The sequence below is a fragment of the Gymnodraco acuticeps genome, unplaced genomic scaffold (assembly GCF_902827175.1).
Source record: "Gymnodraco acuticeps unplaced genomic scaffold, fGymAcu1.1, whole genome shotgun sequence".
NCBI lineage: Eukaryota > Metazoa > Chordata > Actinopteri > Perciformes > Bathydraconidae > Gymnodraco > Gymnodraco acuticeps.
Genome location: NW_022990673.1, coordinates 4013903 through 4031464, shown reverse-complemented (window position 1 = coordinate 4031464; position 17562 = coordinate 4013903). Strand labels below are relative to the sequence as shown.

Below are 17562 nucleotides of genomic sequence, written 5' to 3'. Positions count from 1 at the left end.
GCTTCATACTACCTCCAGTGCGACGGTTCAAAGGTACGACCCGTACTGCAATGCGCTATCGTTTGGCAGAGCACGAAATTGGTCAACCTTTCAGAGTTTGTTTGGGAATTTGAATCCCTTTGGTATTCAAAACAGGAGGGCCTTATGACAGGGAGATAATTTCCTAGTGAATGTTTTATCGCAGTCTGCTTGACAGTCTCCTGTATCCGTCTGCTCGCTCTCCTTGTGTCTTTAGATTCCCTGACTTTGGTCCAGCTATTCAGAGAAAGAGAGGGAAAAAAAGAAAACCCTGTTTGTTTTCCCCCACCTTTTGTTATCACAAAAGAGCAAACACATATTAAACATACACAAGGTGCAGAAGCAGTGATTGCTGTATCTGCTGTCCCACTGTGGGTGGCAGGGGACGATAACATAAGCCACAGACCCATTTCCATATTTTTTTTCAATTATGTCAAGCCTGAATCATGGTCAGTTGGAAGCAGGCATATTTTTAAAAATAGATATTTTGACTATGACACATAATTATATTTTGTAACCTACCATTTTGATCATATTTCTCCTGTGGCAAGCCATATGCTTATGTTTGTGCAAAGCTAAACTAAAGCAGCTTTCGCTCTCATCTATTGAATGTAAGCCAAGTGTTTGATTGATGACATATCTGACATCGAAATTGAAGTTAAGACTTATTTTAGGAAATGTTCTCTCTCTCTCAGTCCCAAAGAGTCTGTTCTATTGTACAGTGAGATCCAGTGGCACCTTAGTTATTAAAAGAGGGGGTTGGAATGAGCCAATCTGGGTTAGTTTGCATCACAGTCCCCCACACTGTTCTGATGTTATGCTAATGAACACTATGGAGAAGGCTCAGCCCCAAAACTGTCCTCTCTCTTTCACAGCTGAAAGTGGGGAGAGGGCAAAGAGTAGTGACACCGAAACTCTACGGGAAAGTCTAATGATGTAGCCATGAAAATTCAAGGCAGCTCAAATGACACTATTTTGTAATGTAGCTGTGTATGAATGTAGTATTATGCTTGGCTTTCTTCTTTCTTTCTTTTTTAAAATCACTTTTCATTGAGAACAAGTTTCATGTTATTGTGCAGCCTAGCGTGTAAAGCCTTCATTCTCTGAGCAGCGGTTAAATGCCTTTTAGACATTTTCTCTGTCTTTGAAAAACACTAAAACCATTGCCAATATGCCGTCATCAGGTTGAACAAGCACCATTACCTGTCACGGCAGTAATGATTGAAGATTTAGGGCTGACAAGTGATTGCATTCACGAAAGGACTACACCCACTTCTTTTGTCTGAGTTTCCTGAACGAGACACAGTGCTAGTATACCTTGTTTTAAGTTGACATACGCCGCTTCCCCTGTCTCACAAAGGCATTCAAGCTATCTGCTAGATTGAAAATAGATACGACAGCGCATGGGTAGAAATGTGCTACGGTGAAGTAGGCTACAGATCCACTCTACTGCGGAAATCATTTGTGTAGGGTTGCTTCTGCTGTAAGGGTAAGGTCCTTGTGCTGTTTTCTATTTTAGTGAGGACTGAGATTGTGTCCCTTATTTTGGCTTTGTTTGTCCTTCCTCCGAGCCACAGAAAGGTTAAAAGCCTCAATTAGACACTGAGCCAAGGTTGGCCACATTATGCACAATGCCTCTAATCTCAAGGAATTAGCCCCCTTCAAAAATCAAAATATACACCACTTTAGAAGCAACAACCACTGTTTTCCAAGCTTGTGCATTTTAAGCATTATTCCGGGTGATTTAAGAAACATTTAAAGAGCATCTTTCTCGATGCTTGAATAAATGTGTACTGAGAAAAAATATAAAATGGTACATTGATGAGGTGAATCCTGTTTACAGCGAGTACTAAGCCATTGTTAAATACACCAGTCACAAAGGAGGAGATATAACTGAACGAGCAAAGCAAACAAAGAATAAAAAGGATTTTGGAGCTTTTAGAAATTGAGATGTGGATTGTGCAAAACAGGCTCAATATCAGAAGTGTACATTCAGCGTAAGCCGAGGATTCACTCCAGGACATATCTTTTATTCAATGTGACGTTACAACATTCCCTCGATTTCTTGTTCCAAGAGATAATTGCTCTGTTTTGTTTTTGTTTTCTCATAGCCAACACCACATGACATGGATAAATGGCTTTTCTTAACAATTTTGCTTCCTTTAAATGCATCTCTTCCAAGTCATCTTCTCCGTTACTTTCGTCATGTTTTGTGTTGCTGCCCACTACCTTAAAAATTAATCATCCTGTTTATTAACGCCTCACAATCACAGTGCATTATTGATGGTGAGGTCCTTAATAGAAGGATAAAGCAGGGTTTTTAACCATTCGGCTGCTCATTTTAAAAGGCGGGAGGGAGTAGGGTCACAGAAGCTGCTTACTGGTGCGTATCCGAGTAAATACAGCACATTATTATCCTAGAGTAAAACCACAGTGCATCCAAAAGGGCTCTGTGCCTTTTCTGCAAACAAACATTGTTATTTTAGATGAATGGCAACACTCAAAATAAATAAGTGACACAAGCTGCTGAACTCAATAACAGTTTTTCAGTGATTGTGACCTCACAGAGCAAATCTCTGACCTCAACTGTTTATTTGTTCGCCATAGTACAGTTTCAAGCATGTAAACACCATGAATGGCTGTGTGTTGATGTGAATGTGCAGTGGCTCATTGCCCCCACTGCTTGACTTTACTTGGCCACATTGTATTATTTTTGCATGAACGCAGCAATGATCGTACTCATGCTGAAATAGAGAAGATGAGTTAATTATATCCGGATATATATTCGGATTATATCCAGGTGATTTGCCACGGTAACAACGTTTTAATACAGGTTCCATACATTTTTTGTTGTAATTTTGATGTTTTACTGGGAAGTGAAGTGGATTATCTCAAATGAAATTTCAAAATGCCATTTCCACTTGCTGATAGCACAAAACTATTCCTTTTAGGTATGTTGAGATAAGAATGATTGAAATGGGAATATAGTCAAACAAGGCATATTTGTCCTAATCAGACATCTCAGAATATGGTTTATTACCAAGGAGGTTTTTATATACAAGGAATTTGCTTTGGTGTAAAATGGTGCAAACATGAACACAGTTACATTAAACTGTCAAATAAAAGCAAATATTAAACAATCTATTATGAAATCAAGAAATGTGTGAAAATAAACATTTATATATAAAAACAGAAAAAAGGGTTAAAACTACCAATTGTTTTGTGAAGCAATGTGAAAATTAAAATATGTTTGACAATTAAGAAAACATTTGTATGCCCCATTCTCCCCCCTTTACCTCCTACACCACCCCACCCTCAGCCCCCCCCCCCCCTCTAAACTCGCCCAACTGTCCCATTGCGCAGCATGCATATTTGACCTGGTATTTCTCTGGCTGAGCCCCCGTCAGGGTCTGCGTCGGGGGCACCAGCAGTCACACAGGGTTAGGTTGGGTGTCATTCAGCTCCTCTGGCCCGGTGCTGCTCTCAATCATTCCCTCAGCCGAGGGGTCATCCTGTGATTCCTCCCCGCCCCACATCTGACTCAGTGGGGCTCCGGACTCATCCCATCACCAGCCCAATCTCTCCCCTCTGGAGTGCGAATTTTCAGATTTACGCTTGCAAATTGTGCATCTTCAGCAGTGTCAAAGTAGGAACACAATCTCTTTTGGGAATATATTTCCTCCACAGCTGAGGCTGAATGTTCTGTGACTGAGCCCAGTGTCCCCAGGTAGTTCAGCTTTTCCCTCAAAGTGGGTAAGAGAAACAGAGATAAGAGGAGTCTTATAGTATGTATGAATTCATGTATGAGTATGTTGTTGGGAAACCCAACAGAAACTGAATGTCTTGCTTCCATTCAACATGTGGTGATCTGTTGGTTCTGATTTACATTTCAGTGAATCTCCAGCCCCATATTTCCCTTCCTTTGCATCCCTGTGATGTTCCGTGACAATTAACATCCCAACTCTTTCTTGAGGTTTGTTGAATGCTCAGGGGCTAATTCAAGGGTCAAGCAAGACTTGCAAGCTGTCAATCTCTCATTGTAACTCGACTCCCCCTCCCAGGTTCTTTATTCTTACCCCCCCCCCCCTCTATTCTCCCAGACTTCGTTTTATAGAATGGCCCGACTCTTCTTCTATTCTCCTGTGGCCCTCTAGCAGCTAGAGAGGGACAACCAGGAGCTTTGTCTAAGGAGCCCGGCATTCTTTGACATCTGCCTCTTGTTTTCAGACCCCCGCTGCATTCAAATTTCAAACTGTCCTTTTCAATCAGCCCCCCTCCCCTTCCCTCTAATAACCCCCTTCCTCCCAGTTACCCAGCCTTTTATTTTTTTTCCTTAAGAAGTCCAACTGGGCTCCTGCAATTCAAAACTTCTGCCACTCACTTGTCGATTATAAAGCATTCTGTTGTTTTGCGAATATTTAACCCACACATATGTTTACCGCCTCTGGGCCCCAAGCCCCTGTGGCTTCTCCATTTTTAGAGTACTTAAACACATGTCTGCAATGACTTCATATTTAGCCAAAGCAGTGCGATACATTTTAGCAATCTGTGCTTAACAATCACGGAAAATTGCCTTCATTATCTGTCTGGTGCATTAGAAGCAGCCATGTTGAACATGATGCGCTTCATCATCTGTCCACCCACTCTCCCTCTCTTTTAAATGCCCAATCCCAGCACAACAACACATTTCTGCAGATGCTAAAACCTGTTCTAAGATCACACCCAAGTCGAGGGCGATGTAAGAAAACAGTCGAGACATGATCGCCGTCGATTTCTGTTTCAAGGCGGAGAAAGAAAAGAAACCCCCAGCTGAGAGGGGAGACCTCGGCACGTTTAATAAAAACGGCAGTCTTCCTTCAGTCTGCGCCTTTGGTGTCTCAGCATGTTAAACACTCACAGCATGATACAAAATATATTAAAGTTTAGGACTGTTATCATCGATTTACAGAACAGCCGTCCCCACGTACTAGGGATCTACATTCTGCATTTCTTCTTCGTAGCAGGGGGTCTCGACTGCCTGGGAGGCAAAGCTGTGTAAACGCATTTCGTCTTTGTCTCTACATTCGAACACAGGAGGTCCGCCGAGCATGTTGCCTCTTTTTTTACACTATGATGACAGGGAAGCAAGAATAATCATAAGATTTAACACTATTATCTCGGGATAAGACTTATAATAGTTTGTTTACATTTGTAAACCCAAGCCCCTGCAGCCACCGAGAGACACACATGAAATGCACACTTTTTCACCTGTATTCACCAATATTGTAGGTTCATTTGCAAAATAAGAATGAAAATACCACCTCTTCTTATGGTTTGGAGGTTAAAGAGGTAATGTGTTTTGATGGAAGACTTTTAATTGTTAAAAAAGTTATGGGCACAGCATGCATCTGTATTGGGACTATCAGTGTGTGTCTGTGCACTCTAATCATTAGATTACAACCAGAGCAAGGCAACACACTAATTACTGCAACTACCATTATAGACCTTAACCAGGTTATCTTACCCGGTGTCAAGGTCGTAAGCCGAGCAGGCGTAGCATCAGTCTTTGAAATTGCACTTGGCAGGTATATCTGGAAGTGCCTGTGTTTTGATTCTCTGCACGCTCCACAGAGGTCACAGAGTGAACCTGATGCAAAGTGAGACTATATTCGATAAAAGAGTGACAAGGCTAGGGTTGGTGGGAAAATGGAAGTAATATTTTTGAGTGACAGTGATATAAATTGTATACTGCTAACACCTAAGGTGCCTGTGAAAATGTTAAAACAATTATTACAGAGTATATCTCTTCATTCTTTTATTACATTGCTTTTTAATGTTCGCCTGTTAGTGAATTTAGTTTAAGTAATTTAGTTATGCCTTTGGAAATGGGGTTATTGTGAACCAAGTAAACAAACTGTTACTCTAGTATATTATTTTGTCCATGACAATATAATGAGCGAATTTTGTCATTAACATTTAAACGTATGGGTGATCTATGTCTTGTCTGTCTTAGTGGACAAAAGAGTAAGAGCTAAGACTTTGAGCGCACGGATGAAGCTACTTAAGCCTATATGTGCACTATACAGTTTATTTGTGGAGACAATCTGCTTACATCCTTGTTATACTGTATGAACCTGTGTAAGCTGTAGGCTGATTATTTGTAGCCACTTGCTTGATGAACTTAACTTGTGACCTGTGCACTGATCAGCCAAAAGACTAGGCTTAGGGTTTTGTTTGGTCTCCGTGATCAACTTTGATTTGTCGAGTCTCATGACTGCATATTATTCCACTTAGGCTAAATACATTGTGGCTGGGTGTGCTGTGCTCCTGTTAACCTTTTTTAAATGGCTCTAAAATTAAAGGTCTCAGGTGAAGCCCGATGTCATACTAGATGAGCTGATTATGGCAGGCCTAATTATAACTTTGTTGGCTGATGTGTTCGCCCTGCATTTCTCGCCGATGAATTATCATGCTGCCTGAGAACTCAGACAAAATAGATCAAAGACTCTTCAGGCCGTGGATCATCTCTAGAGTGGAGGAACAAGCCGAAGCTAATTTGTGCAGGTCTGGCTGTACATGACATGACAAATATAATTCCTCTCCGTCTTTTCAGTTGAGTTCTCCTTTTAACTCCTACTGTGATGGAGTACACTCTGTCCCTTGCTTTTTAACAAACATTTCCAAGCTGAATGCACAAAAGAAAAATGGCATGTTGTTTTTGAATGACTACAAATTATTAAAAAACATTTTCGAATGGGGTCCTATGCGCCTTGTTGCCAGAGTGATGCCAAATCCCATGGTGAATGTACTAATGGTTCATGGGAGTGAGAGGACTGAGCTAATCCCAGCAGTGTAAACATGCAGACAAAAGGGAGCCGTTAGTCGTGTGAAACGCATGCCTGGGCGAGCAGGTAGGCATTAGGTTTCACACTACACAGCCAGAGCACTGTATCCGTGACTGGGAGGAGGCCATTTGCTTTTGTAGCAAAAGAAAGCAAAAACAAACACTCAAACAGACGAGTACTAAAGGGACAGGTATGGATGAGGTGGGGAGAGAGGAATTCTGGGGAGTAGAGTTGTAAGGGAGGGGATGAGGAGGGAAGGGGCCGGGGAGATAAGGTGGTTTCTGGTCATTCACAACAGAGAGAAATGACCATTTGCTCCGCAGTGTCTCTCTGTTTGTTTGTTTGTTTGTTTGGCTAGGGCGCGGGGGTGGAAAGAATCACAATACATCAGTCAAATAGAAGGACTGTTACATTTAAACCTCTACTGAGGGAAAGGTAGTGGGAAAGTCTACTTAAATAAACAGTATCATGTAGCTAATTACAAATGTTGTTGTTTGATTGACCAGGTCTAAAAATAACTAAACTACAAAAATGACATCAACTCAAGTTTTATTTATATAAAACATTTATAAACGATTTTTGGTCGAGCCAAAGTGCTGTACATATAATAAAAATAGCCTACAGTAGAGACACTTTACAGCAAATACAACAACACAGATTGTTCAGAATATCAGTATGAGAAAAACGACACCCTCTATCCTTAGACCCTCACATCGTACAAGGAAAAACTTCCAGAGAAAACCCACAGTTTAAGGGGGAACATGGGAGAAACCTCAGGGAGAGCAACAGAGGAGGGATCCCTCTCCCAGGACGGACAGACGTGCAATAGATGCCGTGTGTAAATCGAAGAGATAATACATTTACATCAGTGTTTGACCAGACAAGACAAAGTATACATGATCCGCTGTTATTAAAAAGTTTTTCCTTTTATTACTCAGACATCAACAAAGCTAATGCAGACCAATGCAGGATGAAAAGCTTTTTGGCTAATGTTCACCAAGCTATTACCATCAATACTTTTTGCATTTAATGTTGCTGTCAGTTAATTTAACATTTCCGCCATGTGGTTGGAGAGTTTTGATGCCGTGTCAATTTACAGTTGTTCAGTTCCTGAAGCAACTCCTCTGGCTAGTTGACAACACTTTTTCTGTAGGGCTGATTCCAATCTGTTGGAAGCTTTGTTCTACAATGGAGGGACTTTTGGTGAGAAGTATTAGTAGATGGAGATCTCCAATCAAGATCACTTTAAAATCCTTACTCATATGTCAATTTGTTTTACTGGACAGACAATTCCTACATGTTTTACAAGTTCTAATCAAGATACACATGTGTTCTTTGTATAAGGTACAGAAAATGTAATTTGACACAGCACTGATAAGGTTAGCATCACGAGGAGACGGACATGGCGGGCCTTATCCGTTTGATGACAGCGCTGATCCCGCCCCTCCCTGCCAGTGAAATGGTTAGCATTCAGCAGCCATTAAGGGATTTCCCCTCTCAGGATTATTGACCTTATGGGCTTATTTTGGTGGCTTTGCATTGGTTTGTAGCATTTCACAGCTTAAGGTTTGTCACATTTCTGCAGTGGAATGTAAATGCAGCATCAAGTGTGACAGGGTGGATTCCTGTGTGAAATTGCATAGGGACAGAGCTTACCACGTGGAATACATTTCACCCCTGAACTGAACGTCTCTCTTGGTCTGCTCCACAGGTGACAGGATCAATGATGAGCATCTCTGAGACCGGTTGGCTTGGACTTTTCTAATCAGAACCTTTTTACTCGCAACACAATCCTGCCACAAACCATCAACCCCGGGCGCCATGGCATGCTCCCTGTTGAAACTACAGACCTTCTGCTGGTTTCTCATCACACTAGCACAAGTGCACTCCACAGAGGGTAAGTACTCATGAAACTTTTTCCTTTGTAAAACTGATTTTTTTTTCACATACCACTGTTCTAAAAGCATCTTTTCAATGAGTGTATTTTCAGGCTCGACAAAAGCCATTGCCAGCATATTATTTGTTATTGTCTTATTTAGAAATATATAATGAGCAGTGAAATTGTGACTGAAGCCGGAGCTGCTCCTCTGAGTGCTGGCGGTGCTTGTGTAAGTAATGCAGCTCTAAAGACAGTGGGCACAGGCAGATGGGGGATAATCTTGAGTGGTTTCATTAGTTGGTAAATTGTGATTTGTCTGAGATTTTCTGCTTGATAGCGTCAGTTGTTCCCAGTGGCATCAGAGCTGGATCCATTTGTAAATTCCTCTCTGGAATGTCTCATGGCAGACACACACAGATTTCACACTTCGAAAAATATAAAGCTTGAATGTGTTTTAATCATAGTGCATTCAACTTTGATTGCTGTCTCATAATAACAAGATGTATGCAGCCAATCCATATCTTATAAAGTGTATCCTGTACATGTTAGTGTTTAATCACGAGAATAGAGGTGATGTTTGAAGATTTGATTTAGAAAAACTAGAGTTGGCATCTTTGCAGTGCAATACATCAAAAGCATGATTAAGGTTGTTGGTGCCAAATGTTCACTATACCTGTTTTACTGATTTTTAAAACACTCAATAATGTAGGATTATTGATTGAAGTTTTAAAGGTAGTGATTCATCAAGATGCTTAATTTACACTCCAGCAAGTCCCACTGCCATGATGTGTTTTACCATATGTTCTCTTCTATCATCTGGCTTGGGTCTTTCATATAAGAATTTGTTAGCACGTGGTCTCTATAGGCTTCAGTAAGACACATTATACGGTATGTCTGCACCCTGACATATCATTTTAGTTACCTCACGCAAAGATAAGAGTTTGCCATTTCAAAGCCTAGGTATCTATACGTAAGCCTATTCAGGGGGCAGGAAAGATAGTCCCTACCCTAGAGAGTTTCTGTGCATTGCAGTGCTCCTGGTTTCACCCCACACACCATAAAACTCTGTTTTTAATGATGGAAAGCCAGTTTGGGATCTATATGGTACATGACTAACTCCCAGTGATTGGTCAGGGCGCATACTGCCAAAGTGGATGTGATAAGGTTAATCTCTGTATGGTATGAGACTCTTTGCTGACAGGTTACATGTGACTCACAGGGGACACTCTTCTGGTAAACGGAGGGAGTTAGCAATCACTGAAGAATCACAAGAAATCACAAGAAGAAACGTTTATTCCAAATCAGGGGGAAGGAGAAAACGCAACAAAGGAATAAACCAGGTTATTGACGACATGTATCATTCACCTGTTCCTCTTGTTGGTTCCGCTCCGCCCTCACCTCCCTCCCATTCCCCATCCCAGCCACAGAGATCAGCCCAGAAACAGTTCATTACAAACAATATCCCCAAGTTACTATGCTTCATTAAACTGCGTCTACCTCTAATATCTTTTTAATGCATTTCTATAATTGAATTAAATGGGTTATTAGAATGCTGTAAATAGTCCTAGGTTTGGTCCTTTTTTCTCCCTTTGCTTTCATTGCGTTTGAAGGAAGATATACACAGCCAAGATTGAAACTGTAGCTGTGGGGGATTGTGTTTCTCTCTGTTCTCCTTCTATTCAAATCATGCCTCATCCAGCACATTTTACTGCATCAGCCCGACAACTTTACATGACTCTGATCTGTATTTGTTCAGCCTACTCACTGCCATTCCAGGCGTTTCATCTCCCATTTTACTTATTTTATTCACATCTGGGAACAGAAAGGCTTGTATGTATCCACAATGGAGGCAGCCTAGTCAGTGACATTAGTTTCTAAGATTGATTTGGCTTATTATTCTAATTATGCTATATATAGATGAACTGCATATATGTCACGATGTTATACATATCAAGGGGCCCTGGGTCTCTGAACCATATAATATAGAATTAACCATGCTAGACTGGAGATATCATTCTATGTTTCTGTCCCTTATGTGAACAGCTTCTCCTTAAGTGTGACATTGTCTACAGTCATGGTAAAACAGCAAATATTATAATAACTATTTCAAATACAGGCCTGTTTTATACCCTGTGATTGGATCTGGGAACATACATTTGAGCCAGTGCTCTCGCAGTATGTCCGTGAAACTACAAAATCCCAAGAGGGCCTTGTTGTGACATAGATACTGTAATCAAAATCAATATCAGTATGGACATAATGATTTGAGAAGAAACACTATATGGGATTCCGGGTATGACATGGAACTCAACATATTCCCAGTTCTAAGGGGTTGTCACATTTAAAGTCTAAAATTCAAGAAGCAATGTGGTTAAAGGACACATGAAGTTCAGTTTGCTCATTATTAATAGTAGTAAACCCAGGCTGTTAAAACAGTTGCATCATGTCTTCTGTGGCTCTGGAGGGAGATTTCCAAAGTCTAATGATGCCATCCGAGGTTATCTTGGCTTGGACTTGAGACTTTATTCTTCTTTTTTCTCACCGAGTTAGGTTTTTAGTAGAAACTGAGGGCAGGAAGTTCAAGGGACATAGGTATTTAGCAAACAGGGAGAGTCTTAGCAAATATATTATTTGTTGCATTAGTCAAGGGGCAGAAACCAGTTTAGCCTAAGCTTGACCCATAATAAAGACTAAAATACAAGATATCTTGGCCTCTGCTCCATTGATTTTTCTTTTTAAATGTTTACCTATCGGTAAAGCTTCTTATGAAATATTGAATGTTTGGGAGGCCTCTTTCTTAATGCACTACTTTCCTCTATTGAGTAGTTTTTAACACACATGTTTAGATGAGGAAGTACCAGACAAGTGGACAAACAATCTACTAACATCCTGTTTTTGTCTTCAGTGGGAAAGGATTCTATTCGCATTCATTCCTGGGACAAATCACTCTGAAGTATCACAGGCAATAGTCAAAGATTTCCCTGCGTAAAGAAAATTCATATACACGGTTATTTTGGTTGAGAAAGAGAGTATCACTTTAATCAGTATGTTTTACTCCGACCAGCTTTGATATTGTTTGCCCTCTGGCATTCAGAGTGATCTTCTTTGATGCTGCAGGTTTATTTCCTTTTGTCCTACGAGTGTCCTCTACGGATGTCACCATAGCAACCCACCAGAAATTAGATAAAGGTGTCATTTTGTTTTTTTGCAAAAATGTAAAAACTGTGGTCATTGCCCCCTTGCAACACATGGTTAAATTGGCTCACATGTCTTCCAAAATAATTACGTGAAGTCTGGTTGGGTTGGAGGGATCTGTCTGTATCAGCAACAGAATAACAATTCTCACCAAGCTCAGGCACACGCTCTTTTCAAAGGATTACAGGGACAGATTTAGAGAGCAGAGCAAGATTCTTTGTCAAGAGGTAAGGAGGGCAAAGTGTGCAGCTAGCTGGACATGCTTAAAAAAAAAAAGGAGAAAATGTGTGTGTTACATTGTTTATGTGTTGATGCACCCCATTTTACTGGGATGTTCTTTACTGTTTTGAAATCAGTGTCAGTGATCAAAACATATCACCAGCTTCTTTATCATGTGTCATTGCTGCGTGGCTTTTACAGTATGGAAGCTTTACAGTTATTATAAAATCAGTCTCTATAGAAATACAATAAAAGCAAGGCAATGTTAAGTAGGTAATGGAGACTTAATGAAACAATGATTCAACGGAAATAGTTTTCCCTAGATTGCATATTGTCATTCTATTACTACGGAGCCTGGGGTGGTTGTATCTGTAAGGTTTGGGGGGTACATGAAGAGTTAGCCATGATATGACATTCTCAGTGTCAGACTTGTTTGAACAAGTCTGACACTGAGAATGTCTGTTCTGTATGTACACCCTGAAACCACACTATTGTTTCTCTTGAAAGCTTGAAATATTTGAAGTACTTGAGATTTCTCAAGGGCAACAGGGAAGGGCACCTTTAAAAGTCCTCTTTTTGTACCGTGTGAAAGGGAAAGAGAAGAGACTTAAAGCCTTCATCTCAAAGTGAATGGAGAGAAATAGACAATCAAGGTGTTCTGAAAATGTAATTACTGGAAGTAAAAGCCAAGGGCTTATTGTGAGACAGAACCTACAAGGACAGGACCTGTGCTTCCCAGTGCCGTGCCAACACCTATTTGCTCCGGTTAGCCTTTTCCTTTAACCATGAAAGCATATGTATATAATTTTCTGAAAATAGCCAATCCCTCAATTTTTTACACTCAAAAAAAGACCTGTGCTTTTTTCAAAATGAACTGTTAAAGGGTTAATACCCAGCAGGTAAATCCAATCAGTTCAACATCCAGATATCACAAGCCTTCTCTTCTGAGGCAAAGCAGTATCTATGCTTATTGGTGATATACTTTTCATTTTCTCCACGAGGGGCCTTTTTCTCAGCAATTTGGCTTGTACATGTTATCTTTAAAAGAAAGAAAATCTAATTACTATCTGTCAAGTGTCAATATGAAACCACGGGCAGTAGGCCTGTTCTTTTGAAGTACTAATTTGTGCCAGAGTTGTGTCCGTAAAAAAATCAAATGAAAGCACCCCACTGCGGCACCACACACCACTTCCCTGACCTCTTTGAAAACGCTGGCCCATAGCTCATTTGTTAATACAAACAAATAATGTATTATTTTACAAAATGGTTATTTGCCAATTCAGCTAGTTTTTCTACAGCTTCCAATGTATTTTATTTTGGAAAGGGCACTAAAACAGTTAAGGCTAAAGGGGTGAGTCTTTCCTTTGTCTCATGTGTCTTTAGTAAACAACTTCTGTCGGTTTTGTATTTCAACCTTCCGCTTGATGTCATCCTGGTTGTTTGCGGCAGACTTAGGAATCTGGCTTCTCGTGGAGCCAGGCAGGCGTGGGGCCTGTGTACGTAGGCCCACCATGCTGTCATGTCTCTTTTGTCGCCAGCCAGGCTTGGCCAACAAGGAGACAATGACAGGGAGAGCAAGCAGTGGCAAGGTGTACCCACAGCCCCTGGGTCTCCTCCCTGCCGAGCACTTCAAATCCTCATTAGGATTTTCAGCAAAGGAAGGAGGGATTTTCAGGATTAGGGCTTTGTCACTCGTGGCTCCAGGTTGGTGTTTGTCATGCAAGAGCATGGCGGAGCTCTTGACATCTTGCCACCCTCCCACCCAAACACAGACCCTCCCTTCACCCGGCTACTGAGGCAGTTAAAATATGTTCCACTAACCCACAATGTATGAATCTCATAATTATTGACTCAGTGCCCTTGGCAAATGTTTTTTAATGCCATCCTAGAGGCCTATGTTTTGTGTCTGTGGGTTGCTGCATCAGCATTCTTCTTAATGGTTATTTATGCAGAGATAACCTTGGAAAGCATCATTAGTTTGTTGTGGTCTGTCGCCGTCCATAACTCATGCTGGCATCTCGGCCGTGACACAGATACGACTGTTCAGACAGGAGGCACGGTGCCTTGTTGCAACTCCAGTTGCACTCCTCCACTTGCTGGTTATATAAGGGATACTGTATATAGTATTTTATGAGGCTTTTTATCCCGTAACCTCTTACTTAATGGAAGTTTCCTCTGCTGTTTATTTTTACTCTTGCAAGGATGTGGCCATTTGTTTAATTAAGTCTTGCAGACTTCTCACACAAAACAATAGGACTGTGGTGCTTGACATGGCGCTCAACCTCTAACATGCTCCCTAATTGGGTTTCAGACTTGTCTAGGAGCGTGTTTCAGCGTGACAGAGCCTCAGACTTAGTGTGAAACCTACCTTCTCCCATCATTCTCGGTGCTGATCTTTGTGGATAATGGGCCTTCACACGGGTCTCACAAGGCCCTCGCTGGGTGGGATCTCACGCACCCTAGATTAGTCATCTACCCACATGTCCCTATTTGCGTGGTATTTTACCGTCATGCTTTGTCTCACTTTGTTTTTGCTCAGGTAGAAACATGTGGGCCCCTAACAAGTATATCCCAAACAATCCACCAAATATGTTCCTATAACCCATTGAGTCTCCTCTGAATCCAAAATACAGATAAAAAACAAACATGACTTATCAATCTCCAGTGCACTGGTCTATAACCAAACAACTATTATTCATGGTACATTTATAGTGTTGTTCTTTTGTTGGTTGTCTCTGATCGAGCCATGGCAGATGTGACTAACAGTATGTGGGCATATTTTTGTAAGTAGGCTTCAATTTGTCAGAGATGTGTCTCAAGTTTTAAACTTTTAGTTTTCTCTTATGTTCTATATTTATAACTTGCTGAAGCAGAATGAAAAAACAGTGCCGTTAACTTGCTGCATGATCAGATTTGAAAGGGGCTGGTATACGTATGTACCATGAAAGGCATGTGTATTGAGAAACTAGCAGTATGATTATAGAAAAAGCAAAGGATCTTTAGTTCTGATATATCTTCATGTTGCTAGAGCCTGTGTAGTTGACATCAAGGACTCCAGACAGACCTCACGCAAGGACCGCTGATGAAGTCTGGAGGGGGCAGATGAGGAGAATGTTTTTGATTATCCAGTCTAGATGTTTTTTTAAACCAGGAAGCAGTGTGTACCCCTATGCCAGACAAATGAGCAAGCTCAGCTGGTTTGCTTCTGTAATACCTTTGAATTTGAAGGTGATTAGACTGCAGTGTTCAGGTCACACCAGAGGTTGCGCTAGACCTTTTCACTGCCCGTCATTTTGACGGACAGGATCGTAAAACTTCCGTCAAAATCCAGAATTACCCGTCGGCCTTTACACAACTCTGACGAGGGGGTGGAGCATGCTCATGAACTGTCAACGGGGGGGGGACGGTTCACATGCGCCGTGTTATGCATGGCTGCTGCACCTCGCGGGAGCGTGCACAGCGTAAAGCCAAAACTCACAGATACAATGATTTGTACGGCACAGTTAGGTTTGGAAACGGTATAATTTCCTTTTTGGAGGGCATGCATAACACGGCAGCCTCGCTGCGGGGAAACTTTGGCGCTGTTCCGAGTTTGTTCTAATCTGTCAAAATGACGGACTGCTTTCAGATTTGTCCGTCATTGTTAAAAGACGGAAAATATTCGGTTAACGTGACCTCTGGGTCACACAGAGTGCAATATTTCAATTTCTACATGCATAGGCCTCAGCTTCTTCTCTGAAATGGAGACGGATGCCAAGATTGTAAACTGTTATGAATTAACTGTTATTGTGCATGCTGTGTCATACTGTGAATAACATGTTTTTATCAATGTGAGCGATTCAGTTCCTCTGCTCCGTCTGATTTGAGCAACAAGCGCAACAGAGGGATGAATGCATTGAAGTGGAGTGGATAACTGCTATTTATGAAACCATTGAATCATGCCAGTGGGTTTTCCATCCCATATCTGCTGAAATATCTAATGTAAACAGCAACAATCTGCAGGTGTTCAAGGGGTATGTAATCACGTTTTCATTGTGAGGATGCTGTTGAAAGGCATGTTCTCTGAAGCTCAGGAAAGTGTGGTTTGGTTGAGACGTCATGCGATGAAAACCGATTGCGGAACTCGTAATGAAAGATTCTGTCAGGAAGACAAAATATATCCAAAGGCTTAAGATTTTACAGTTCACTCTAGAGAGTCAGATGCAAGATATCCCGGGCTTGCCCTTAGTGGAATCTTCTTTGTCCTCGTGCTTCAGTCCTGATTTAGAGCAGCAGTAAATCCTGAAGAGGCTCCTGTAAACGAGGGTTGGTGAATCTACACCCATAAATATAAAGGATTTAGAACCAAGGCCTTTTGAAGGAACTCTGAGTGCCCATTTATGAAGCTTGTTAACTCCACTGGTACATTCAGTATTTTCCGCTTTTGTTCAAACTTCCTACATCCTTTTCTTTGCAGTAAAGATTCTCCCAGCTTAAGTTAAAGGTGGTGTATGTAATTTTGGAGAAACCAGCTCGAGTGCGCTAGAATTTGAAAGTACACAACCGGAAAAAATCTGCCTCTTCCTTCAGACTTCCTTACAGAGAACCTCCTCCAACACACACAAACGCGCACATGACCAATGAGGGCACGAGATAAGTTGGTGCACAGATGGAAGGCTGACAGGCAGGTAGACCATCCAGTTATTTTAGCCGGGCCGGCTAAAATGATTGGTCGTGCTTTTTACAGTGCTACGGCTTTCACAGATGACATTTTTGTATGTATTTATTGTCAAAGCATTTAATTCATTGCTATCGGGATGTTAAGAGTATTCCATGGAATATAACAAAAAGCAGGGCTCGACATTAAGGACTGCCCGATGGCCCGGGGCCATCTAGTATTTAGCTCGGGCAATGAAGCCTCACCTGCTGGTTGCCCGATCGGGCAATCTATTATGCCTGTATCATGCAGCTCGCGGATCCAGTAATGAGTGACCCGACAGTAAAACTAAACATATCTATAACTAGTTTAGGTCGTTTGAGAGGTAATTAAAATAGCTATGTGTGATATTCTAACCTGAAGTGTGTGTTTTGTCCGCTCACCGCTGCATGTGATCATGCAGAGGTGCGTGTCCACTCGTCAGCAGCAGCTGATCTCTCTCTCCCGTCAGATTAGACTTCACTCGCGTTTATGTCCATATTGATCAGATCTAGCTAGTTCTAGCTAATGATATGACTACCTGCTTATTAGGGGTGTAACGGTTCACAAACATTTCGGTTCGGTACGTACCTCGGTTTTTTGGTCACGGTTCGGTTCGGTACGTTTTCAGTAGGCCTACAGCAGAATTTTTTTTCACAAAACAAAACATATATATATATATTTTTATTATTATTATTAAACTGTGAATAATGTATTCACTCAAATAAATACAAAATATAATAAAATAAACA

The 17562-nt window shown here is 41.2% G+C and overlaps 1 protein-coding gene across 27 annotated transcripts in view; it reads left to right on the top strand.

Moving 5' to 3' along the window:
- Window positions 1-17562, top strand: part of adgrl2a (adhesion G protein-coupled receptor L2a) — a 245846-nt gene that overhangs the window by 159926 nt on the left and 68358 nt on the right. For 26 of the 27 annotated variants that reach the window (XM_034229901.1, XM_034229902.1, XM_034229900.1 and 23 more), the window contains one exon: window positions 8554-8739. In XM_034229901.1, coding sequence (XP_034085792.1) covers window positions 8664-8739 — 76 coding nt within the window. In that variant the 5' untranslated portion in view covers window positions 8554-8663. Of the gene's footprint in view, window positions 1-8285; window positions 8305-8553; window positions 8740-17562 lie in introns of those variants that run through there. The other variant, XM_034229877.1, reaches the window with a different exon arrangement.